The 26,880-nt window shown below is 38.7% G+C and overlaps 1 protein-coding gene across 17 annotated transcripts in view; it reads right to left on the bottom strand.

The window, feature by feature from the left end:
- Positions 1-26,880, bottom strand: part of FGD4 (FYVE, RhoGEF and PH domain containing 4) — a 211,744-nt gene that overhangs the window by 28,914 nt on the left and 155,950 nt on the right. For 14 of the 17 annotated variants that reach the window (XM_059080864.2, XM_067009035.1, XM_059080862.2 and 11 more), the window contains 6 exons: positions 20,145-20,234; positions 18,034-18,179; positions 17,423-17,579; positions 7,931-8,069; positions 5,631-5,689; positions 5,171-5,317 (listed from right to left, as the gene is read on the bottom strand). In XM_059080864.2, the coding sequence (XP_058936847.1) occupies positions 5,171-5,317; positions 5,631-5,689; positions 7,931-8,069; positions 17,423-17,579; positions 18,034-18,179; positions 20,145-20,234 (738 nt within the window). Of the gene's footprint in view, positions 1-5,170; positions 5,318-5,630; positions 5,690-7,930; positions 8,070-15,774; positions 15,862-17,422; positions 17,580-18,033; positions 18,180-20,144; positions 20,235-26,880 lie in introns of those variants that run through there. The other 3 variants (XM_067009036.1, XM_067009047.1, XM_067009049.1) reach the window with 2 other exon arrangements.

Genomic DNA, 26,880 nt, shown 5'->3' with positions numbered 1-26,880 from the left:
AAGAATCCGCCTGCCAATGCAGGGGATACAGGTTCGAGCCCTGGTCCAGGAAGATCACACATGCTGCGGAGCAACTGGGCACGTGCACCACAACTACTGAGCCTGCGCTCTAGAGCCTGTGAGGCACAACTAGTGAAGCCTGCGTGGCTAGAGCCCACGCTCGCAGCAAGAGAAGCCCGCACACCACAACGAAGAGCAGCCCCTACTCAACACAACTAGAGAAAGCCCATGCACAGCAACAAAGGCCCAACGCAGCCCAAAATAAATAAATAAAAATTAAGTAGATTTTTTTAAAAAAACAAAACAATGAACAGCTCCTGCTAATCAGTACCAAGCAATGATTTGGGGAAGGCATTTAAATTAACTTTTAAATATATTCAAACATGCAAAAGGATGAAACTCTAAATATGGGTGTTAATTTGTAGGCAGATTCCTAAAGAAGGTCCATATTTATCTTTCTACTTCATATTTATTGTTTCTAACACTGTTTCTAGGCTTACATATATTTTTGTAAGACAAAAGCTACTGGGAACTTAAACACTTATGTAACCTCTCATGTCTCAGGATCATTATCTGTAAAAGTCACAGGTTGTTGAGAGGATTAAATGAGGAATAATGTCCTGTTTTGTCAGGTCCTCTTTTTAGCTCCAACTATCCAAGAAATGTTGATGGATAGTTAAAACATTTCAACATGTTTATGTGACAATGTCCACTGTATTCATTCTGAAAGCAAATTTTTTACCAGTTTGTTCCTCATACATTATTTTGCAACTTCCTATAACCAACATCATAAATTACATTTCCACACTGGATAATGTACAAATGAAAGGGCACTAAATACATTTTTATCAGATATATCTGAGCACCACATTTCACATTTACATTTCTAGAAGGGAACATAATCCATGCTTTGTCATTAATTGTCCACTGTATTCTAAGCATGGCAATCACAGTCTCATTGCAGTACACAGAATTTAGAGACCTGAAAATACTCTTAAAGGTTCTCATCACCATCCCAGCTTGATTAAGGCAACAGCTTGCTAACTGTTCCTGTTAGTATTTCTTTCTCTCTTCTATAAGGCCTTCTCAGGAGGGGATTTGGCCACGTCTGAACGGTACTGCAGGAGTTGCAAAGCGCCACCAAAATGGACAGGGCTAGCCAATAAAGACCCTTTATCTTCTACTTGGAGGTGAAGGTGGTAATGCTTACAAAGAAGATGACATATACGTAAAGGAATTAAGTAGCTAGTCCTGTTCCCTCTGTGAACCTTGCTCCTGTGGCAAAAGCCACCATCACCTTCTCTGGGTTTTGCTGGTACTAAAAGAGGGAGTTATAACAACTGTAGCACCAAGTAGATTGACTTTCCCTTTCAGTGAAAGAAACTCCTTTTATTCCATGCCCGCTGCTCACAAGTAGTTATTAACAAAGCAGTCTCTGGCTGGCAAGCTCTAGAAGTGCTAGGCTGTGCCAAAACCTAGAAGAAAGTCTCAACTTTATTAAAAGTGTAGGGAGGTTCCTGCTTCTTGATCTCCAGGGTTCCTTGACTAGTTATTTCAAGTCTCTTTAAAATATATTATTTGATTGAAATAATTCAATTTCATGTCTCACTAGTGACAGTTCATTAAAGTTTGTTTTAGAAGGTAAAAATACATTGTTGGAGAAAATTTCCAGTGCCAGGCCTGTATTCAAAGTTTAAATAAGTCAAGAGAAAAAAATATATATAACTCTGTCAAAACGTATAAGGAAATAAGGACTAGAACTCCAAAGAGCCAAGAATAAAACCTCCTATCATTCTATGGGATAATTCAGTGATTTTTTGTTTGTTTGTTTTTAACTTTCAGATGTCAGGTGCGGTTATTTACTTACTCAACAGAGTACCCTACAGAACATAAAAAGCATGATGTGGAGGCAAATATTCAAACACATGATGGTCATTTGAAAGCTGAAATCAAATTCTAAATATAACTTGGTTTTTCAGATTTACAAGGGTAATATCCCCAGAACAGGAAACAGAAAACTAGCACTCATTTTACTTCTAGAGAGAGAGGAGAAAAAAATACAAGGTACTTCTGAAGTTTCTACATGTAAGAAAAAAAAGATGCTCCATGGGAATAAATGTGTGCTGGGGAGAGAAGAGAGTCTGTGACAAGTACAGTACTAGAGGGGAAGGACTGAAAGAATGAACACGACAAGAACTGCTTCTAAGATGGTCTTCAAAAGATGAATGAGGCTTTCCTAAAATTTCTGCTGTATGACTCCATTCTCCTGGAAGGCAATGACACGATGTATGTGATAGCTTATAATAACTGGAACCAGATGGGTACTTTTCTCCAAGTCACTACTGTTGTATTCCCCCAAGGCTCTTTGCCATCTGTCCTCCAAATGGCCGTTTAATTTGGCTCTGAATTAAGGTATTCAATCCAAAACTATTTCCAGAATAATTCTCAAATGTGAAAATTAAACCAAGGCCATTGGTTAGACACAGAGCTGAAAGTTTAACTACAGAAACTGTAACGCTGTTGAAGAGGGGAAAGGAAAATTACCTAAAGCACCTACAGGTAGAGACAAAGGGAGGACGCTGACCCCCAGGCATTTTGCCCAGAACAGTAATATTAAGCATGCCTTTTTTTGTTTTTGTTTTTGTTTTGCGGTACGCGGGCCTCTCACTGTTGTGGCCTCTCCCGTTGCGGAGCACAGGCTCCGGACGTGCAGGCTCAGCGGCCATGGCTCACGGGCCCAGCCGCTCCGCGGCACGTGGGATCTTCCCGAACCGGGGCACGAACCCGCGTCCCCTGCATCGGCAGGCGGACTCCCAACCACTGCGCCACCAGGGAAGCCCCCAAGCATGCCTTTTTTTTTTTTTTTTTTTTAATTTTTTTGTGGTACGTGGGCCTCTCACTGCTGTGGCCTCTCCCGCTGCAGAGCACAGGCTCCGGACGCGCAAGCCCAGCGGCCATGGCTCACGGGCCCAGCCACTCCGCGGCACGTGGGATCCTCCCGGACCGGGGCACGAACCCGTGTCTCCTGCATCAGCAGGCGGACCCTCAACCACTGCGCCACCAGGGAAGCCCCCAAGCATGCCTTTTTAATCTGGATATTTGGTGCTGTGACATCTTGGGGCCTTGCTGACATTGGAGGACTGCCCCCTCTCAGGACTACTCAATTCTTTGAGACAGTGAGTGACTCACCTGCAAGCATGACTTTCACATGGAAACCAACAGATCCAGAACTCACATCCCAGGCGCCTCCTCTATTGAGCGCTTACACTCTGGGTCAGTATTCCCCTTCCGTAAGAACCCTAAGGCTAGGTACCAGGCAACAGTCCCTGTGCGCCAGAGCCTGATGAAATTATTTAAACTAGCAAATTCTAAACTGGTTTTCTCTGCCTTGCCTATTCCTTCTCGCAGAAATCACAGTACAGGCTCTTGCCCACATGTGCTGCTTGCTTTCTCTGCCTTCTGACCAACTCTGGTGCTTTCTCATGTAGCTCTTTCATGGTGTGGCATGCCCCCCTCTTTTGGAATCTGCAAGTATAATTACCTTTTCAATTGTAATCATTTCCTGATGTGTTGGCCTCACCATATGTGAATAACAAAACCTACATTTCAAAATAAACAGCCCTCTGGACCCTAACATGACATCACATGTCCCTGATTTACATTTAGGTCTCTGTAAAACTTCTGAAAGGTGAAGTTCTTCTGTTGAGCTCCAGTGAAGATTTTTTTTATAGTTAATTTGTAAAATATCTATAAATTTTTTAAGTTACTGAGATATAATTCATATACCCTTTTAAAATGTAGAATTCATGGTTTTTATATAGTTGGAAATTGTGCAGCCATCACTACTATCTAATTTTAGAACATTTCATGACTCTAAATGGAAATCCTGTATCCATTTCCTCCTCCCCACCAGCCCTAGGCTACCACTACTTACTTCCTGCCTCTATGCATTTGCCTATTCTAGACATTTCATATAAATGGAATCATATCACACAGTGTGGCTTTATGTGAATGGCTTCTTTCACTTTACACAACATTTTCAAAGTTCATCCAAGTAGCATGTATCAGTATTTTATTCCTTTTTACTGCCATATAATATTCCAGTGCATGGTTATACCACATTTTGTTTATCCATTCATCAATTGATGGACATTTAGTTTGTTTCCACTTTTTGGCTATAATGAATACTTTTGCTATGAACATTCATGTATAAATTTTGTGTGGACATGTTTTCAATTTTCTTGAGTTATACAAACTTGAAGTAGAAACGCTTCAAGAGAGATACTGAACACCCTTCTGTGTGACAATTAGTTCCTGTAAATACTCCTTTCAAAGGAAGCTGTAACCAGACAGCAGAAACCTCTAAGGCCCCAACAACTCATACTAAGGCTGGTGAGATGACTGCCTTGCAGCAGGAAAGTCAGACGTGAATAACATCCTGAGAATGTGTCACGTGCCAGTTACCGGCAGCCTCTGTACCAATGTGTCTGTTTCTTTGCCTATAATAACAATCATAGTAATAGCTAACATTTACTGAGCTATTACTCAATGTTACCTTATTGTTACTCATTGTTAGCTATTATGATTATTATCATATCATTAGATATAGAAAGGAACTGGAATTAACAGAGACTAAAACATAAGGGCCTGGATGCCGCAGGGAGAGCTCCTATATTTTCGATAAGTTCTAGACTAACTGTCATTTCCCAGAAGTTAAGGAAGGGATGGAGATTGATTGCAGTGAAAAGGAACTATGTAGCAAACGCATGTACTTTTACATAGATATTTGAGGCACAAGTTTTACAACTTTGTCTATATATTTCTTCAACTAGAAGAATTAAAAATAGTGGTCCCCACATAATACACTGATGGTTACGATCATCATGGCAAGGTTAAATCATCTTCACTACGTGTTACTGAAGTAAATTATACATGGTAAGTACACAGAAAAATTATAGAAAAATACTTCAAAAAAAGATTTGTGTCCTTGAAAGAACAAGTTTCAGTTACTAAGGACATTCCCTGATGTGGAATCCTGACAGTACTGACTAAAGCAGGTTAGGTATAATTGTTTTGGTGAGAGCAAGCAAGCACCCTACTTTTCCAAGACGCACATGACAGTGTTTATGGGTTATTCTTATGTGACTTTTGCTCACACTACAAAACTCACTAAGAAAAGGTAGCGTTCTTGTGCCGATGTGTTCCGAGCAGCTAGTTTGAGGATCTGTCCTTCTTTTATTAGTTCATTTGAAGGATTTACAATGTCTTCTTCTTCTCCCAACATTTCATAAATCTCTAAGAGTTTCTTTAGGTTCTCCTAGGAAATTAAAACAAAACACAGCAAGATCATATATAAGGAGGTTTCACCTTAGTTCCTTTAATCAATGACCTTAGCTAAAATATACATAATTCGGAAGGGATTGCGACTAAGCATAAATTTTGGTATAAAGTATGTCAGTCATGGTCAAATTAAAACCTGGGAGAAGAGGGATAACACTAAGCATTTTATACACTATCTTTTTTGTTCACTTGTATCAATTCATTTGGGTCCAAACCTGTAGATAATATCAGACTATATTATCGGCAATTATCTAACTAGAATATTCCCATTTCCTCTGGAAACCACTTACCATTTTTCTTATTGCACTATTAGAATGACTTGCTGCTGTAGATATAATTTCAAGTGATTCTAAATGGAAAAAGAGAAAAGTAAATACATTTCGTCCTTACTATGTTACTAGATAGCTGAATAATATACAGTACAATAAGAAGAAATCTGAGACCGAAGATACACGATAAAAGCAGGGGGCAATTTGCATTTACAAGCTGGATACTTTCAAAAGTTCATTTGTAAGCAGATTATTTGGAACCTGAAGGGTATTTCCTCATTAAAAGTCGTATACAGTGAGTAGGCTCTCAGGTACATTTAATCGATAAGGGACCTTCAAAATAACAAACATTCTGACACTCGCTTGGTACAAGGAACTTTGTCAGGGGCTTTCATATATATTAGGCCAATTCATTCTTATGCAACCTTGAATGGAAAGTATATTAGCTTCATTTGGCAGATGAAAGAAATAGAGAGTGATGTGACTTGGCTAAGGTCACAAATTATGATACTGAAGGGCTACATTAGAACCTAAGTCTTCTGACTCAAAGGTCTACAACATTTCAGCAGTAGTTAAGTATTTCACTAGTTTTATGAGCAAATTAACCACCAAGCATAGTCAGTTTTCCTTGGGAAAACACACTCACATTTCCAGTCTAGGCGAAAGGGAATTTTCTGATGCCAATGTTGATGGAGGGTTTTGTTGCTAGGGCAGGTGGTAGCGAGAGATGGGAATGGGAACTCTGACATGGGCAAGGTAGGAGCTTCAGGACAACTGGTGAAGAGACGTGGAAGCTGAGGCTTCCTGCTGGATTAACCTGAGGGACTGTTCTCAATCCTACATCATGTCCTGCTCTCTTCCTTTCTTTCCTATCTTATGAATACTGGTTGGGTTAATTCTGTTACCACAACAACCTCATTATTCTGAACCAACTTTTCCGCCTTCTTCGTTCTACTGCTGAACAAAATGTACTTTTGTTGCTTTCCCCTCTACTTTTAGGTCTCTAAAAGTACTTCTGTGATTTCCTTAGAATTTTAGTGTAAGTAGTAATGGGAAACCAAAAAGAGTAATAAAATACCCTATTATGTTGCTGACTCATTTTTGACATAGCTACCTTAGCAGGAGTCAAAGTCTTTTGAGTATAGAAGAAGCAGAATTTTTATTTATATTTTAGAGAACTATCCTGATTTGGGCAATTCTTCGCCTTCCACATAGGATCCAAGGTAGAGGGAGACAAATTAAGATGGGCTGGGGTCACCGCCCAAGAGACTAGTTTGAGAAGTAGCAATGGTGATCCAACCTCCAATCCTACCACTACTAAAACCAAGCACTCAGGCCAGGTGTGTAGAAAGTGGGGATGAAGTGGAAAGTGGAAGAAGACAAGTTAGGATAATTCTAAACTTTAGAGGAAGAAAGGGGAGATGAGAAGTTCCTGTGGTCACCAGCTCACTTGGATGGTGGGAGAAACATCACAGATAGCCTACGTTCAGAAAAAGACCCAGTCTCTAAGACCAAAGATTGTGTTTTGTGTTCATCTCTCAACAAGGTTCACTTATAACAGCAGACAAAAAATTATTAGAGAAAGTAGCAATGCTTTAAGATTGTACACCAGTATTGTTTGTACATGTTGATTACTAATCCAAGTTAAATTTTCTCTTCACAGTTAACAGATTTTTAAAGAACACAAGAAAACAAAATTCTTATTGAAACTCTTAAGCCCTAAAAAGTCTTCCATTATGATCTAATGAAAAAATAAAAGGTTTGTTATTTTTTCATTAAAAAAAAAGTAGTATAGGAGTAGAGTAGGAATAAAGTTTTCTCAGGGAAAATGTTAACTGACACTAAACAGCACCGTTGTCTCTTAGGTCTTAGAGTAGAAAAAGGTAGAGAGATATCACTTTGCTTAGGCTATCTTTACATAGTAAATGTCATCTTAGTTTTCTTGGTATGTATCAACCTACCTAATTAACCAGCAGCACTAGTAATTCTGAATGGTTGTATTCTTCCTGTGAGAAGGTAATTGTGTATTGTTATTCCAGATGTCTCTAAGACTATAGTTTTATATTTCAGAGTTAATGATTAACGTGAAACCAGCATGAGAAATGTGATTTGCATTGCTTCAAGCCTATGATTTGGGCTCAAAAGTGCTTGCCTAACTGAGGTGCTGATGACAATTTCCAGTGAGGTTATTTTCTGGCACCAATATTTTACTAAATTGTCTATGAGACCTATCTCACTTTGAAATCACAAGCCTATGTGGCCACTGAATTATCCCATCATGGAAAGCAGGGGCGGGGCTGGGGGAGGGGGGTTGTATTTACTTTTAGCATCATTCCAGTCCGGAGAACCAGGGGGCAATTTCCTTAGGTAGTCCTTAAGGAGCATCTCGTACCGGGGGATCCGCTGAACAGGTTCTAGCATGTGATGCTGCAAAGTCAAGCTCCCACAGATCTTCTGTTTCTGTAATGAGAAAGGTTTTTAAAAATGATTTAAAAATTAGGTTAGCCAGTCTAAAAAAATTCAACAAAACATAGAATTTTCATTAAGGGCAGCATTTCCCTACAAAGTGTGGTCTGTGCATCACCTGCATTAGATATACCTGGGATGCTATTAAAAATGGAAATTCGGAACCCCATCGCAATCTATGAAACCACAATTTTGAGTCCACAGCCTGGGCAGATGCATAAAAACACCTCTAATTCCTCCATTAAAGTTTGAGGACCACCCATCTAGCGTTAAGAACAGAAAGAAAAATCAAGCAGAATTTTAAGCAAGAAATTTCCAGATTGACGGCATCCACTTCAACTGGTCACTACAAGGGTTTGTCAGGTCACATTATTAAATCATACTCCAGAGATTTTCAAAAGAAGCATCTATTTAATGAGGTTCACTAAGTAACACTGCATTAAATGACTCTGGACTCAGCAGAAACTATTTCATACTAAGGCTACCATAAATGTCATTTCCTTTGAACTTAAAAAAGACTCCACATGTAGAAAAGTGACAAGATAAGAAAATTTTAATTTTTCATTAGGTCATGGCATTCTTTTCCATTAGAAATCAAACTCTAAAAAGATCTCCTTTGCTCAGGGCAAAATTGAGTCTATAGAACATGCTTTCAGAAAGCTGTCAACATGGAAGGAGAGAAAAAAGATTACTTGAAAAATAAGATGTGTTCCTGTTCATATTAAACAAAGCAGAAACCCCCTTACTATATTTATAGATGATCATGAGCAGGGCACTGCAGGGTAAAAAATGTTGTATTAAGACATGATGTTTGCATTCAAAGCAAACAAGAAATTAAAAGCTTCATAGAGAATGGAATATTTACACATGCACTCAGGTGAGGTCAGGCTTTGGGTAGGGAAATGAGGAATACCAGGGGGTAAGTGCAGGAAGAGGGACCTTGGAGAGCAGGCCCAAGACAGTGGGGCATGAAGCATGTTTAGTGAAAGGGGGCAGTTGAGTTCTGCTCGGAAATAAGATATTTATAGGGAAGTAGGGGATGAGGAAGAAAAAGTAATCTGGGGCAATAATGTCAAGCTGGGTTTAGATTTACTTCATCTAATGCAGGTTTTCATGCAGGGGAGTGATATGATATGACAGCTATTAAGATTAACCTACAGCAATGCGGCTTTAGGCAGATGTCGGGAAACTAGTTTGTAAGTTATTAAAGACCAGGAGAAAAGTAAAAAGAGCCTGAAATTAGCATGGAAACTGAGGGTTAATGGCTTTCCTTAATAAAGTATAAGATATTAATATTATAAGTTTAGTTATTGCATTTGATTTTCTCCAGCTAGCCTATGGTATATATATACACACATGCATATATATATATAGCCAGGAAAATATTACTGATCCCCAAATTTTTACATGAAGAAACTGGCTCAGAAAAGTTAGGGGAGTTTTCTAAGGTCAAGTGGCTCTAAGTGGCAGACTACAATCCTAACCTAGGATAGCTGATTCTCAATCTACCATTCCTTTCACAACTCCATCCTTTCCTCATAATATGGAGAAGACAGACATTGCTGAGATAGTTTTAATATTTGATGAAACAACGATAATGACCATCATCGTGTAGTGAGCACTTACTATGCAACAAGCTCCATGCTAAGTCCCTTGAAAATATTATCTAACAGGCAAATGAACACATACAGAGAATGAGGAAAAGTGACAAATCAAAGATAAAGCCGGGGCTCCCCTGGTGGCGCAGTGGTTGCGAGTCTGCCTGACGATGCAGGGGACACGGGTTCGTGCCCCGGTCCGGGAAGATCCCACATAATGCGGAGCCGCTGGGCCCATGAGCCATGGCCGCTGCACCTGCGCGTCGGGAGCCTGCGCTCCGCAACGGGAGAGGCCACAGCAGTGAGAGGCCCGCGTGCCGCAAAAAAAAAAAAAAAAAAAAAAAAGAGAGAGATAAAGCCAAGTGGTCAAATTCTGGTGAATAAAAGAATATTGGTGCTATGTGATAAATCCAATCACATAACCACAAGCTACTCTATGCAAGGCACAAAAGGTCAAGTGGAAAAAATGTATGTAAGCTAAAGACAGGAATGGAACATGTACGTTGACTTTGTATTGACAACAAGATGTTCATACAGAATTGTGTAGCCAGCACTCAGCATTTTGTAATTGGAGTTCAGGGGTAGAGGAATACACTAGAAATAATGACCCTATAAGCTTCTGTATGACATGATGGTTAAAGGCTTGGGAAACTATGACGTCATTGAGAGTGGGGAGAGAAAGAAGACCACGAAGGGCAAAAACCTTGTATTCTGCCCACATTTCAATATTAGCCAAAGGGGCTAGTGAAGAACCAAAGAAGGAGCCAGTGTTCAGAAAGGCAGACGAGTGCTTAATCATGAGAGAAAAGAGAGGTTCAAAGAAAGGAGTGACGGGGAAGAAGAGCAGGACTTTTGGCCACGGCTGAGTGAGGAGACTGGTAAAATCCTCCCTTTAAAAAGCAACTTTGGGGCTTCCCTGGTAGCGCAGTGGTTGAGAGTCCGCCTGCCGATTCAGGGGACACGGGTTCGTGCCCCGGTCCGGGAGGATCCCACATGCTGCGGAGCAGCTGGGCCCATGAGCCATGGCCGCTGAGCCTGCGCTTTCGCAGCCTGTGCTCCGCAACGGGAGAGGCCACAACAGTAAGAGGCCCGCGTACCGCAAAAAAAAAAAAAAAGCAACTTTGTAATGAGAACCTACTATAGCACTGGGAACTCTACTCAGTGCTCTGTGGTGACCTAAACGGGAAGGAAATCCAGAAAAGAGGGGATATGTGTATACATATGGCTGATTTCACTTTGCTGCACAGCACAAACTAACACAACATTGTAAAGCAACTATATTCCAATTTAAAAAAATAAAAAGCAACTTTAAAGCTGGATAAAATTGATTTTAACAACGACGACAACAATCATTTCAGCACTTTGGAAATTGACCAAAGGCGCAAAACAATCTGAAAAGTGCTGCTGAACTTTGGGTAAGAACAGTAAGAAGCTGTGGTATTCTGGCCTGGGGCTGCACCTCTTCCTCCCCCAGCTCAGTCAGTGTGAAGATTCTGCAGGGGTGGGGCAGGCTGTGAGGACTGGCAGTTTCTCTGCTGAAGTTGAAGAGGGCTCATCTGATTAGAGCGGTGAACCATAGGCCCAGCAGCACTGCCAGTGGACGTGATGGCCTCTGAGGTGGGCAAGTGGGGAAGACCAATGACTTTAATAGCCTGAAGCTGTGCTGTGGTCAGACAATCATTTCCTTGGCTGCGGCTGCGTGAATAACCAGCAGAGACAGAAGAGAGCCCAAGCCAGCAACCTCCGGGTCACTCTGAGGTTGTGGAGATGCAGACAGAAGATACAGATAGGAGATGTAAAAGGGCCACAAGGACTTGGAAATGGCCTGATCTTTAAATAAGTGTGTGCCCCGTCCACACACAATTATAGGGCCATCAGCAGAGGAGAGAAGCTAACTGGATCTAGGTAGTTAAGCATCGGTGTTTAATAACTGTTTGATATTTAACCTACACAGATATAGGGGCAACCCCTATAAAGCCAAGATCACATACAAACACAAGAACAGTCAACAAAAAACTGAATAGAGACATTAGTGGCTGCATACCAGAGGAGAGATAAAGTTCATAGATTTAGTCTAAGCAAGTTAATAAACAAACAAACAAAAAAACAAAAGTAACCGCAGCCACTCTCAGTAGGGAAAATCCAAATCTAGAGTTCCCACAAAATCGGTTATCTAAAATGTCCAGAGATTCCCTGGTGGCGCAGTGGTTAAGAATCTGCCTTGCCAATGCAGGGGACACGGGTTTGAGCCCTGGTCCGGCAAGATGCCACATGCCGCAGAGTAACTAAGCCCATGCACCACAACTACTGAAGCCTGCACGCCTAGAGCCCATGCTCTGCAACAAGAGAAGCCACCACAATGAGAAGCCCGTGCACCTCAACAAAGAGTAGCTCCCACTCGCCACAACTAGAGAAAGCCCATGCACAGCAACAAAGACCCAACGCAGCCAAAAATAAAAAAATAAATAAACAAATAAATTATGTCCAATATTCAGCAAAAAAAGAGATATTCAAATAAATAGTGAAGTATTAACCTACACTGAAGAAAAAAGGCAGTCAAAATTGTCTCTGAGTGAACTTAGATATTGGATATAGCAAAGATTTCAACATAGCTATTATATGTTCAAAGAAATAAAGGTAATCATATTTGAAGAACATGAAAAGTATAACAACAATACATGCATACATAGCAATTTTCAAGGAGGAATCAGACAGTATAAAAAAGAACCAAACGAAAATTCTGGAGTTGAAAAGTACAATAACTGAAATGAAAAATTCACCCCAGAGACTCAACAGCAGAAACAAGATGGCAGAAGAATCAATGAGCTTGAAGGAATATTAATTGAAATTATACAGTCTAAAGAACAAAGAGAAAAAAAGGAAGAAAATTGAACAGGTCTCAGAAACTCGCAAAATGGTACTTCCCTGGTGGAGCAGTGGCTAAGAATCCACCTGCCAATGCAGGGGGCACGGGTTTGAGCCCTGGTCCGGGAAGATACCACATGCTGTGGAGCAACTAAGCCCGTGTGCCACAACTACTGAGCCTGTGCTCTAGAGCCCATGAGCCACAACTACTGAGCCCATGCACCAAAGCCTGCTACTGAGGCCTGCGTGCCTAGAGTCCGTGCTCCGCAACAAGAGAAGCCACCACAATGAGAAGCCCGTGCACCTCAATGAAGAGTAGCCCCCACTCGCCACAACTAGAGAAAGCCTGTGCACAGCAACAAAGACCCAGTGCAGCCAAAAATAAATAAATTTTTTTAAAAAAGAAATAAACTTGGGTAATGAAAATATGAAATTCAAAGAAACAATGGCTGAAAACTTCTTAAACTGATTTTAAAAAATCTACACAACCAAGAAGCTCAATCTACTCCAAGCAGGATAAATACAAAAAAGATCTACATCATTTTCAAACTGTTAAAAGCCAAAAACAAAGAGAAAACTTTGAAAGCAGCAAGAGAAAAGCAATTCATTACATACATGGGACTGTCAATACAATTAAGGGCTAACTTCTCATCTGACACAAGGGAGGACAGAAAGCAGTGAAATGACATTCAAATTGCTGAAAGAAAAAAGTTATCAGCCAAGAATTCTGTGTCTAGCAATGCTATCATTCAATAGTGAAGAAAAAAATATTTTCCAAATAAACAAAGCCCAAGAAAATTCATTGCTATTCACTCTGCCTCACAAGAAACACATCATTCTCATGATGAAAGGAACTTATTCCAGAAATGGTAAGTATATGGGTTAAAAACATATTTGTAGACATTTTTCTTTTTTCAAATTGAAGCATAGTTGATTTACAATGTTGTCTCAGTTTCTGGTGTACAGCAAAGTGATTCAGTTATACATATATATTCTCTGTCCATATTCTTTTCCATTATGGTTTATCACAGGATATTGAAATGTATTTCCTGGTGCTATACAGTAGGGCCGTGTTGCTTATCTATTTTATATATAGTAGTTTGTATCTGCTAATCCCAAACTCCTAATTTATCCCTCCTGCACCCCCCTTTCCTCTTTGGAGGAAACCATAAGCTTGTTTTCTATGTCTTTGAGTCTGTTTCTGTTTCATAAATAAGTTCGTGTCATATTTTAGATTCCACATATAAGTGATGTCATATGGTATTTGTCTTTCTCTTTCTGACATACTTCATTTAGTATGATAATCTCTAGGTCCATCCATGTTGCTACAAATGACATTATTTCATTCACTTTTATGGCTGAGTAGTATTCCTGACATTATTTCATTCACTTTTTTTTTTTTTTTTGCGGTACGCAGGCCTCTCACTGCTGTGGCCTCTCCCGTTGTGGAGCACAGGCTCCGGACGCACAGGCCCAGCGGCCATGGCTCACGGGCCCAGCCACTCCGCAGCACATGGGATCCTCCCGGACCGGGGCACGAACCCGTGTTCCCTGCATCGGCAGGCGAACTCTCAACCACTGCGCCACCAGGGAAGCCCTATTTCATTCACTTTTATGGCTGAGTAGTATTCCACTGTGTATATATACTACATCCTCTTTATCCATTCAACTGTCAATGGACATTTAAGTTGCTTCCATGTTTTGGCTATTGTAAACAGTGCTGCTATGAACATTGGGGTGCATGTATCTTTTCGAATTAGAGTTTTCTCCGGACATATGCCCAGGAGTGGGATTGCTGGATCATATGGTTACTCCAAGTTTTTTACAGAACCTCCATACTATTCTCCATAGTGGCTGCACCAATTTACATTCCCACCAACAGTGTTGGAGGGTTCCTTTTTTTCCATATCCTCTCTAGCACTTATTTGTAGACTTTTAAATGATGGCCATTCTGACTGGTGTGAGATGATACCTCACTGTAACTTTGATTTGCATTTCTCTAATAATTAGTGATGCTGATCATCTTTTTATGTGTCTTTTGGCCATCTGTATGTCTTCTTTGGAGAAATGTCTATTTAGGTCATCTGCCCATTTTTTGATTGGGTTGTTTGCTTTTTTGTTATTGAGTTGTATGAGCCATTTGTATATTTTGGAAATTAAGCCCTTGTTGGTTGTACCATTTGCAAATATTTTCTCCCAGTTCATAGGCTGTCTCTTCGTTTTGCTTACGGTTTCCTTTGCTGTGCAAAAGCTTATAAGTTTGACTAGGTCCCATTTGTTTATTTTTGCTTTTATTTTTATTGCCTCAGGAGACTGACCTAAGAAAACATTGGTACAATTTCTGTCAGAGAATGTTTTGCTATATTCTCTTCTAGGAGTTTTATGGTGTCATGTCTTATGTTTAAGTCTTCAAGCCATTTTGAATTTATTTTTGTGTATGGTGTGAGGGTGTGTTCTAACTTCACTGATTTACATGCAGCTGTTCAGGTTTCCCATCACCAATTGCTGAAGAGACTATTTTTTCTCCATTGTATATTTTTGTCTCCTTTGTCAAAGATTAACTGACCATATAGGTGTGTGGGTTTATTTCTGGGCTCTCTATTCTGTTCCATTGATCCACATGTCTGTTTTTATACCAATATCACATTGTTTTGATTATTGTAGTTTTATAGAGTACTGTCTGAAGTCTCATAGACGGTTATGCCCCCAGCTTTGTTCTTTTTCCTCAGGATTGCTTTGGCAATTCTGGGTCTTTTATGGTTCCATATAAATTTTAGGATTATCTGTTCTAGTTCTGTAGAAAATGTCATGGGTATTTTGATAGGGACCGTATTAAACCTGTAGATTACTTCTGGTAGTATGTCTATTTTAACAATATTAATTCTTCCAATCCAAGAGCATGGGATAGTTTTCCATTTCTTTGAATCATCTTCAATTTCCTTTATCAATGTTTCATAATTCTCAGCATATAAGTTTTTTACCTCCTTCATCAGGTTTTCTTCCTAAGTATTTTTATTTTTGCTTCAATTTTAAAAGGGATTGTTTTTTTACTTTCCCTTTTTGATATTTCATTGTTAGTGTAAAGAAATGCAACAGATTTATGTATGTTAATCTTGCTGAATTAGTTTACCAGTTTCTAGTAGTTTCTTTGTGGAGTCTTTAAGGGTCTTCTATATATAGTATCATGTCATCCGCATATAATGACTATTTTACCAATTCTCTTCCAATTTGGATACCTATTATTTCTTTTTCTTGTCTGATATCTGTGGCTAGGACTTCCAATACTATGTTGAATAGAAGTGGTGAGAATGGGCATCATTGTCTTACTCCAGATTTTAGTGGGAAGGCTTTCATTTCAAGCTTTTCACCATTGACTGTTATGCTGGCTGTGGGTTTTTCATAAAATAGTTTTTATTACGTTGAGATATGTTCCTTCAATACCCATTTTGTTAAGAGTTTTTATCATGAATGGATGTTGCACTTTATCAAATGCTTTTTCTGCATCTATTGAGATGATCATGTGGTTTTTGTCTTTTCTTTTGTTGATGTTGTCAGCATCACATTGATTTGCATATAGATATCTTTTTTAATCTCTTAACTTCTGTAAAAGACATAAAATTGTACAAAACAGTAATCATATCACTATATTAATGAGTTTAAAACGCATATAAAAATATTTATGTAACACAGGGGCTTCCCTGGTGGCGCAGTGGTTGAGAGTCCACCTGCCAACGCAGAGGACACGGGTTCGAGCCCTGGTGCAGGAAGATCCCACATGCCGCAGAGCGGCTGGCCCTGTGTGCCACAACTGCTGAGCTGGCACTCTAGAGCCCGCGAGCCACAACTACTGAAGCCTGTGCTCCTGGAGTCCATGCTCTGCAACAGTAGAAGCCACTGCAATGAGAAGCCCACGCACCTCAATGAAGAGTTGCCCCCGCTCACTGCAACTAGAGAAAGCCCGCGCACAGCAATGAAGACTCAGTGCAGCCAAAAATAAATAAATAAAATAAATACATTTATAAAAAATAAATATATATATATTTATATAACACAAAAGAAGGCAGTCAAGGAGCAAAAGAATCCCCACCCAAATAACCTTATGTGATCTAAAGAATTCCTTTTCAATGTTTAAACTTCAGCAAAGAAGAAATGTTTAACAGTTTTGACTAGAGAATCAAACAGAAATTACTATGATATTATTAAAATGTACTATCCAGGTTTGATGAAATTTTAAAAGTCAGGACACATATATAAAATGACCAAAAAAACCCCTCAAAGTGAAATAAAACAGAATACAGTTGATCCTTGAACAAGGGCTTGAACTGCACAGTTCAACTTATATGCACATTTTTTTTTTCAGTAAACACGTACTACAGTACTACAAAATCCATGGTTGGTTGAATCCATGATGCATAACCACAGATATGGAGGGCTGACAGTAAAGTTATACTGGGATTTTCAAACACATTTGGGATCAGCACCCATAACCCTTATGTTGTTCAAAGGTCAACTGTAATTATGTTTCTAAAATATCAGGGTTTATAGCAATCATTCTTTATATTCATTTATAGTCATTCCAACATCTCAACCTCTGAAAGCAAGCAAGAGAGACACAGAGCTGAATGGGAACTTACTTTGTAAATTAATGTGGACCCTGATAAAGCCAGACTCTCCTTGCCTCAAAAGCAAATGGAGAATTCACTGTTCAGTATATTGCATGTGCTCAATAAATATTTTAACTTTGCAGAGATGATTTCTGCATAATTCAGACCAGAATGGAATTTGGCCAGGTGTCTCAAATCTCTCAATCTAAATTTTAGATCTAGAAGACCTTATGATTTGTACAGAAAAAGTAATTACAGCCTTGAACAAGAGTCCTATTACCTGAATTTCTTCAATTATTGATTTGAACTGGGGAATACGCTCTGTCATGTTTTTAACCAATTCCATTGCGTTATCAAATCCCTTCACATATTCTCCATACATCTTAAGGAATGGGGCCAATTTCTGAAGGATGTCACCAATTCTAGGGGTAGTTTCCCTGTATAAAACATAGAAACAGTTGTTAAGACTTCTTATAGAATGAGTGAATTAACAGGACTCCAAACGAAGTAATCACTTTCTACACGTACCCTGTGCTTTGTCAGATCCACTTTGCTGTGAGATTGATAGAGAGCAAAAAAGCACCTTTTTACAGGGAGTTTAGGAATGACATAGTAAACTGAGATGCTTTACTCTTGGAATTCTTGAAACTCCAGATTACCCTTAATATCATATCTCCACTAATCAAACTATAGTTTGGAAAGGAGAGATGAAACCTTTTTCAACTAAGGACAAAAATGTACCACAAAGGTCTTTCAGTGATCTTTAACATAAAATCTTTGCGTAAATGTTTGTTTACAGCTCTGTGTAGCATTATTATTTCTTAACAGCTGAATAACACAGCTTCTAGTATGACTGCCTTAGATATATTATTTGCTATCTATGCCTCTTACCATTCTTGCATTCTTTTCTCCAGCTCTGGCAATAGGAATTTACTATGGAAGGCATTTATTGATGAAATATTAGAAAAGATTTTATTCACCATCTCTGCTGGAAATGAGCCGCGATTTGCTTCTTCCAGTAGTTTGCAGTAAAATACCTGAATAAGAGAATTAATGCAAACATTACTTCAAATTTATTGGTTAACCATCTAGCACTGTGCTAAGGCACATAGTGGGCTCTTAACTTTTTGTTGAATAAATGGAAAAGTTCGTGATTCAAGAAATCAATCATTTTTGAAATGTAGGAGTGAGTATATGCTTTAACAAGAACCAGGAATTAGAATTAGGAAGCTTTGACTCTAACCTAGGCTATGCCTCTATCTGTGGGATGTTAATCTTTTCTGTTCCAGAGAATTTCCAGTTGAGGGTAACAGGATTTACCCTTCCTATCCATAGGTAGAGTTAAAAGATGGAAAACTATATAGATGCATAAAAATTGTGGTATTTTCCACTTCTCTTTATATTTTGAATGACTTCTATGGTACATATTACATATAGCCCTGTATTATAATTTGTTGGCATGTACCTCATTTTCCCTACTAAAACTGTACACTCCTTGGGGAGGTAGAACATTGTGATTTACTTCTCACAGTAGAAAAGGTGCTTAAAAAAATACGTGGTCAATGCATGAACAAAAGAGTATTTCAGTTCTCACATGTTTTCCTGCTTTAGTAAATAATAATGCACGGTAACTTAAAACTCAGAAATGAGGATAAAAAGATCTTCTCTTGTACATAATAACAGGTATCTTAAAGACAGTAAAAAAAAGTTTTGCAGTCTTAGCTCTACTCCAGTAGGGCTACTAAACCTCTTACTTGCTATTCTGTTAAATGTTGGCAGAAGGAGGTCTGTTCTTTCATAACGTCCAGATGGTTGTTTATTTTCTAAATTCACCTCCATTGCATTTTCTTGAGATGCAAAAAGAATACAAAATTATGTCCTTAGAGACTCCAATAGGATATTTTAGTAATTAAGACTAAATTCTAAAAGGTCAGCAACAGTAGCTGACAAGATAATATGGCTGAAACAAAAAAAAGAAAGAAAGAAAGAAAAAAGTGCAACTTGGTAAGAGGAAAAAACACATTTCCACTATGGGAATACCTAAAAGTTTCAGGTCTGTAATCTCCATGAGGAGAAACATTGTTTCAAAGGCACAAACCAACATGAATTGATTGACTTATGGGGAAATTCTTTGGAAAGTGTGTATTTGAGTCACAAACACATTATCTCAGAGAACACAAGTCTTAATCCAGCCCCTTAAGGCTCACCCTAACAGGCATATAGTCTGCTCTAGGAACTGATAAAGAGGTGTGCCCAGGATGGCCTGCTCCTTTTCCAACTGCAATGGCGGACATCTTCTTGCAACTAATTTACTCAAAGTTCGCAACTTTATCTTTTAATAAGAGGAGTCTATATTAGCACACAATCTACCAATTATCTTGATCTTTTATCACTGAAACAGGCTTAAGAGGCCATTGTGTTTAACAGTTGTTCTTAATGATGCATTTTAAAACTTTCTTGCAAATGTGTATTTGAGATGATTCACAAGCATCTACCATGATGAAAGTACAAAATGTTATTCACATATTCAACCAATATTTACGCCTGGCACTGTTTTGAACGTTTTATGCAAGGCCAAACAAGTGAACTCTCAAAATTCCTTCTGGCCCTATGACTGCAGCAATTCAGATCATTCACAACAGCAAGTGAGACAAGAATCAGTGATGTATTCAGGTCAACATCAGAATCTCCTATTTACTAACGAGGCCTTCAGGATCACAATGAGTGGACAAGAAACAGTAGTGTTTAGGGTTGAAAAACACAGATAAAGGCATTTTTCGACTCAGACAGAGAGTCCTTCAATCTGTTTCTTATGAATTATGAAACCTTTATACCTAATGAATTCACTGACAGAGCTGAAAATGTTAGAGATCTCCTTGAGGAAGTAGCTTTCACTTGCCAAAAATGGCTAGGTCCTTCTTGCAGTTTCTAAAACACTTAAATTACTAAGTTAAAATGATGTATAATGCCAAAAAATAAAATACTGAAGGGGAAAATATTACCTGATCTAAGAGGTCAAGTCGGCTGACATAAGCTCTTTCTGTAAGCAAAAGTTCATTGGCTATTTTGTGAAGTTTTTGCTCATTAGTCTCCTGAAAACAGAACAGATATTCATATATCAGGAAATAACGCTTGGACAGTATTTCTCAAGTAATAAATATTATCAAATGGTTTCATCAAGGACTTCCCTGGTGGCACAGTGGTTAAGAATCCGACTGCCAGTGCAGGGGACATGGGTTAGAGCCATGGTCTGGGAAGATCCCACATGTTGCAGAGCAACTAAGCCCGTGCGCCACAACTACTGAGCCTGCTCTCTAGAGCCCACGAGCCACAACTACTGAGCCCGCGTGTCACAACTACTGAAGCCCGTGCACCTAGAGCCTGTGCTCTGCAACAAGAGAAGCCACCACAATGAGAAGCCCGGGCACCGCAATGAAGAGTAGCCCTCACTCACCGCAACTAGAGAAAGCCCGCTTGTAGCAACGAAGACCCAATGCAGCCAAAAACAAGCAAATAAATAAATAAAATGTTTAAAAAATTGATTTAAAAAAATGGTTTCATCAAAAGTTTTCTTAAGCTTCTCAGGTACCCGATTCCTTTCAGTCATCAAGGAACATCCAACCAGAAATGAACAAAATTAGAAATCTGCTAGATTTTAATCTATGATAACTTCTTCGATCTCTGTATCAATTAACACTACCTTCCACCTTTTCCTTGAAACATCTTTTATCTTTTTTACTTCCCAGACACTTTACTTTCCTCATTTTCCCCCTACCTCTCTCAGGCTACTCTTTGGACATGTTTTTATCACTCTCTCAAAGATCTTGTTTAATTATTAGCTCTATGCACAGAACTTTTTACCTTAAAAGAACTTTTTTATTATGGAAAATTTCAACCATATATAAAAGTAAAGAAAATAGTAAAACAAACCCCCATGTGTCCATCACCAAGATCCAACATCAACTTATTGTTAATCTTCTTTCACCTATGCTCGCACCCACCTCCCTCTATCTATATTATTTTTAATTAAATCTAGACTTTAATATTTCTGCAGTTTATATTTACTTAACTCTTAAATATCTTTGTATAACCTTGCTAGTGCCATGAGGGTAGTAACATTTTTTCCTTGTTAACTGCTCCATCTCTTGTATCTACTGCAGTGCTTCCATAAAACACTGGCACTCAATAAAATATCACTGAATGAATGAATGAGAAGTCGTCTCACATGACTAACTACTGCTGGACATTTATTACCACTTTGACATGTTGTCAATCTAAGACCAAACTCATCATTTCTGTAAAATCTCCATCCTGCCACCACCCTCCAACCTTACCATCCTAGCAATGGTTCCATCCCTTTCCAGTTAGCTGACTTAAATTACTTTAAGCTTAGTTCCCTACCACAAAATCCAGTCAGTCACCAACTCCTATTCATGGCATTTTGCGTTTAGCATCCATCTTTTAAGCTCTCATCACTGCCACCCTGTTTTGCTCATACCTTATCTCAAGCCCAGGCCAATCAATAGTTGCCCAATTAACTGATTCCATTATTTTTTTTTGCTCTAACCCACCTTGAATACTATCGTATGAAGAATTTTTCTAAAACTCTGCTCTGGGGACTTCGCTGGTGGCACAGCAGTGGTTAAGAATCTGCCTGCCAATGCAGGGGACACAGGGTTGATCCCTGGGCCGGGAAGATCCCACATGCTGCGGAGCAGCTAAGCCTGTGCACCACAACTACTGAGCCTGCGCTCTAGAGCCTCCAAGCCACAACTACTGAAGCAAGCATGCCTAGAGCCTGTGCTCCGTAATGAAGAGTAGCCCCTGCTCGCCACAACTAGAGAAAGCCTGCGCACAGCAACGAAGACCCAACGCAGCCAAAAAATAAATAAATAAAATTTAAAACCAAAACAAAACAAAAACTCTGCTCTGCTCACCTAATCCTAATTCCCATGGGAAAAACCAAAATTCTTCAATAGTCCTCTTCTCACTGACAGGATAAAATCCAGACTCTGTGTACCATCCAGAGTTGTTTCTACCTAGTTACTTTGTTGAAATACTTTTCTCATTCTAGGAGAGTATGAAATATAATAAGAGTTTAGTAAAAAGTTTAGTACCAAAGCAGATCAAAGTGTACGTTATTTTTTATTTTATTTTATATATTTTTTTGCGGTACGCAGGCCTCTCACTCTTGTGGCCTCTTCCGTTGCGGAGCACAGGCTCCGGACGCGCAGGCTCAGCGGCCATGGCTCACGGGCCCAGCCGCTCCACGGCATGTGGGATCTTCCCAGACCGGGGCACGAACCCGCGTCCCCCTGCATCGGCAGGCAGACTCTCAATCACTGCGCCACCAGGGAAGCCCCCAAAGTGTACTTTAAACCAGTGTCTGATTTGTGTAAATGCTACATTTTAAACTATGTATAAAATGCTATTAAGTTGTATAAAAGCTTCATTGTGTTAAACACATATGACATCTATTTTATGCTTTATATGCAATATATGTTCTAATGTGGTAAGTTACCATGTTGCTTCTTACAGAACTGAGGTATTTTTATGTGAAGTCTTTAGGGTAAAGTAACATAATACGTTTAAATAATTTGTGGTCTCAGAAACACTGAAATAAGAACTATGTAGTAATCGGTACTTCCCTGGTGGTCCAGTGGTTAAGACACCTCGATCTCATTGCAGACGGCCCAGGTTTGATCCCTGGTTAGGGAACTAGATCCCTCATGCCACAATTAAGAGCCCACACGCTGCAACTAAAAGATCCCGAGTGCCACAACTAAGACCCGGCGCAGCCAAATAAATATTTAAAAAAATAACAACTATGTAGTAGTCAAATTCCATAATTAGTCAAAGTTTTGGTTTAACTTAAACTCAGAGTAAAGTACTAGCATTGTTGCTTGCCTACCTGGCATCCCTTCCCCGCTATCTCTTAATGGTATCCAGATTTGGTTAGTTTGTCTACCCCACTACCATGTAGCCTTTCCTTTGGGGAAACTGACCTTATCCACAGATCAAAAGGGGAGCCCTGAATGCTGTCACAATCAGGAGTATACAGCGATAGCTTCAGGGGCCAGTGAGACACGAGGGAATATGCACTGGCAGCTTTGGAAAAGGAGGCTCCCTACTCTCAAAGGAAGAACCATGGAAAAAGAGATCTCTCTTTGCTGCTCCATGTAAATGAGGGTACATGTAGTCTTGAGTGCTATAATATAGCAGCCATCCCATAACCACAGAGATGAAGCCAATAAACTTCCTTATTGTTTAAGCCAGTTCGAGTAATATTGGTGTTATTTTTAGCATCCTGATTAATACACAAAACAAATACTAAGAAACATATGCAGTATATTCCATGAAACTGATAAACTTTCAAGAAATTTTTAGACAATCACTATTTATAGAGAAGAAAGTAAAATACTTAATGAACTAAAAATGTGACTTTCAAAGATGTAGTTAAGTATAAGTAAATACGTAAGAACTCCATCAACATTTCAGAAAAAGTGATATGCTGTTCTACACACTCACAGGAAATACTGACCGACACCAACACTACAGCCATTTGTTTTGGTTTTTTAAACCAGATTTACTGAGATGAAATTTACAATTAGTAAAATTCAGCCTTTTGGTGAATAGTTCTAGGAGTTTTGACAAATGGTTACAATCATGTCACCACCACCACAATCAAGATACAGAACATTTTTATCAAAACTTTTAGGTCTCTGCAGTCAACCCCACTCCTCTTCCACCACCAGCTCCTAGTAATTGTTGATCTTGCTTGTTCCAGAATGTCATGTAAATGGAATCACACAGCATGTGCCTTTTGAATCTTGCTTTATCAAAATGCATTTGAGATACATCCAAGTTGTTATTAGTATTAGTTCATTCTTTTCAAGCCCTTCATTTTATTCTAATAGTGGAGATATCTTTTTGACCCACTATACTCTTTTGTATATTCTAATTCTAGTTCTAGCTAATACCTTTAAAGAAAACAATCCAGCAGAATTTGCGCCATGATAAAATAATACATCTTTTGTAAGTCAGAGAAGTCATTAAACAAGTCATGTCTATTATTGCTATGCAATGAAGTCACCCCTGAGGTCTGCCATGTCCTACGAGATCTTAAATGGGAAGCTTCTAAGAAACAATATTTTTGCTGACCGCAAATTATACTTTAGCTGAACGTGGCAAATTGTGGGTATACTGGTCATATTTTGCAAAATCCAAGGGTATGCCAACAGTTATTAGTAAAAGCTATATTCCTTCCACACAGATGGTCTTCTAACATTAGGTCCCTGACCTTGCCAAAGTCAACACAAAGTAAACTTGCTGACATATGGTTTAATCACTCACATATAAGGTTTGTGAAAAGTTACTAGGGATTTTGTGGTGGAAGTGAGGACATCACAGACTCATGGAGCCTTTCTTTAGGTTAATCACAACAATAATAGCATCACCATAATAAGAACAGCTAACAATTATTCACTCATTGCTTGTTATATGCCAGACCGTTAAAAGTATTTTACACAGATTGACTGGTCCTTACAACAAGTCTATAAACTGGGTGCCATTATTATTCCTATTTTATAGGTAGTATACACACACAACAAAACAAAATTCCAGAGCTTAAAAAAAAAAAAAATCCAAGCCTCAAAGAGGCCAGGAAACTTGCCCAAGGTCACACAGAACCCAAATGAATCAGATTTTATTCACATAAGTGAGTGATTTTTGAGTAACTCTTCAGTAAATAGTTGGCTCTCACGCTAACCCTTCTTTGCAACAAAAAACAAGACTGTATTAAGTGCCTACAAGTGAACAGACTAACAAAATACCAACTATCCACTTAAAAATGGAATGTGCATTTTAATTTATATGCTGATTATTTTTCCAACATAAATTTTATTTAAAGCAGACTTTTTAGCATTTAGTAATAATTATCAGGTATATAAAAAATTCACTCATATTTGATGTAATAATATGATGGCTTCCAAATTTTAAAAAATTAGTTTAGTTTCTGAAACTTACCTATAAGTACATTTAGGGAGAAATATATGATCTCTCTGCATGTACAGGGCTCAATTACTCTATCAGACTTATGCTTAAATAATGCACAAAGTAGTTCTAAAGCTGCTGGTACGTTGGGGCTGTAGCCTGATATTTTTTAAAATAGCACTTTACTAAGAAGTCATTTACTTTTGTGATTCTTTGGAAAACAGTAATGGTTAGACAATACTGATTTGATGAGTAATCCCATTTGATTCTTTTGGAACTGAATACACAGGCTTGACTTTTCAAAATAATTATAAATATGCTATTTTAAAAGTATCTTACTTTTGATATTCTGCTATAAAATAAAGGGATTGGTTTTCTTTCTTTTTTTACCTGCAAATATATACTGTATTGAAAGCTGATTCTCAGAGTATTGCCTCAAACGAAAATACACTAGCGTATACCTAAACTATCAGAACTGAAAAAGTAAGATACACTCCTCTTACACCAATAGACTATACAATTTATTTTCCCCTGCTCCTCTCTGCTTAATGCATTCCTAGGCTATTACTGTGTGCCTTTATACCTCTGAGAATCTTTTTGTAGAGATCTGCTCCATTTTCACTTGGGTTTAGGGTCAGCGTAGTTACTAGCTAGTCTGTACCCACTCTGGCACATGAAGTGTTGCAGTGTCAGTTCTGTCTCCTTCCTTGTTGATGTCACCAGCTCCTGCAGGTCTTTTCAGACCTTTTGGCATGACTCTTCCATATGGCGGGAGTGGGGACAAAGAGCAGCTCTCAAGAGTTCATTAACTGGATAGGCAAAAAATGCTTGTGTGGAGCCAGCAATTCACTCTTCAGAATCTTAGTGCCATACGCCCTGCACATGCCTCAAAACCCCAAGCAGGGGCGTAGATATTTTGAAAAGAATTTCACAAATGCCAATGAGCAACTGTTTCCTGAAAGATGCTTTAAGGGCAGAATCTTAAACTGTTTAAAAAGGAATCAGATATTGATACTGTGCTTTATAACTCTTCAATACATGTTCTCATGTGATTTCATTTTAAGCAGGAAGATTTTTTTTCCCCTAAAAACACGGAATCAAAACTACTAAAAGTTCTTATAGCCTTTTCCATATGTATATTTATAACATATTCCATATGTTATATTTAAAATAATATCTATATAAACTATCATGTTTTATAGGACCAGAATGGATGTTTCTTGCTTGTGGGGAATTTCTATCCAAATCTGTCATCAGTTAATTGTATTCTACCATGCAGAAGGAAGGTGTGGTTTTGTATAGGTATGTGTCTCTGCATTCCCTAAAGTCCATTCTCTCATAGCAAGATGAGTCAACTTAGGAAATAAACACTTGATTTTGTACCACAATTCATGAGATGCATCAACATTTTGATATGTCATTTTTCAATGTATTTACAGACATCAAAATCTTCAGTGTGGTTCCAGGTGATAATTAAACATTAGATCACAATGATATTTAAATGTCACATAATTAGTCTATCATCTCAAAACACAACTTAAAATCTTTAATTTTGTGTTAGATACCTTCATTCCAGTATTCTTTCTCAGTATACTAAAGAGCAAGGTAATCAAGGGAAGTTATCACAAGGGAGCGACAGGGGCAACTCCCACGATTTATTGGCACTAGTCTACGTTCTTCACATGAATTTTCTAATGTAACCCTCAATACTCCCGTGCAGCAGGTAGCGTTATCCCCTCATTTTAT

The sequence above is a fragment of the Kogia breviceps genome, chromosome 12 (assembly GCF_026419965.1).
Source record: "Kogia breviceps isolate mKogBre1 chromosome 12, mKogBre1 haplotype 1, whole genome shotgun sequence".
In the NCBI taxonomy this organism is placed as follows: Eukaryota; Metazoa; Chordata; class Mammalia; order Artiodactyla; family Physeteridae; genus Kogia; species Kogia breviceps.
This window is presented reverse-complemented; position numbering and strand designations above follow the sequence as displayed.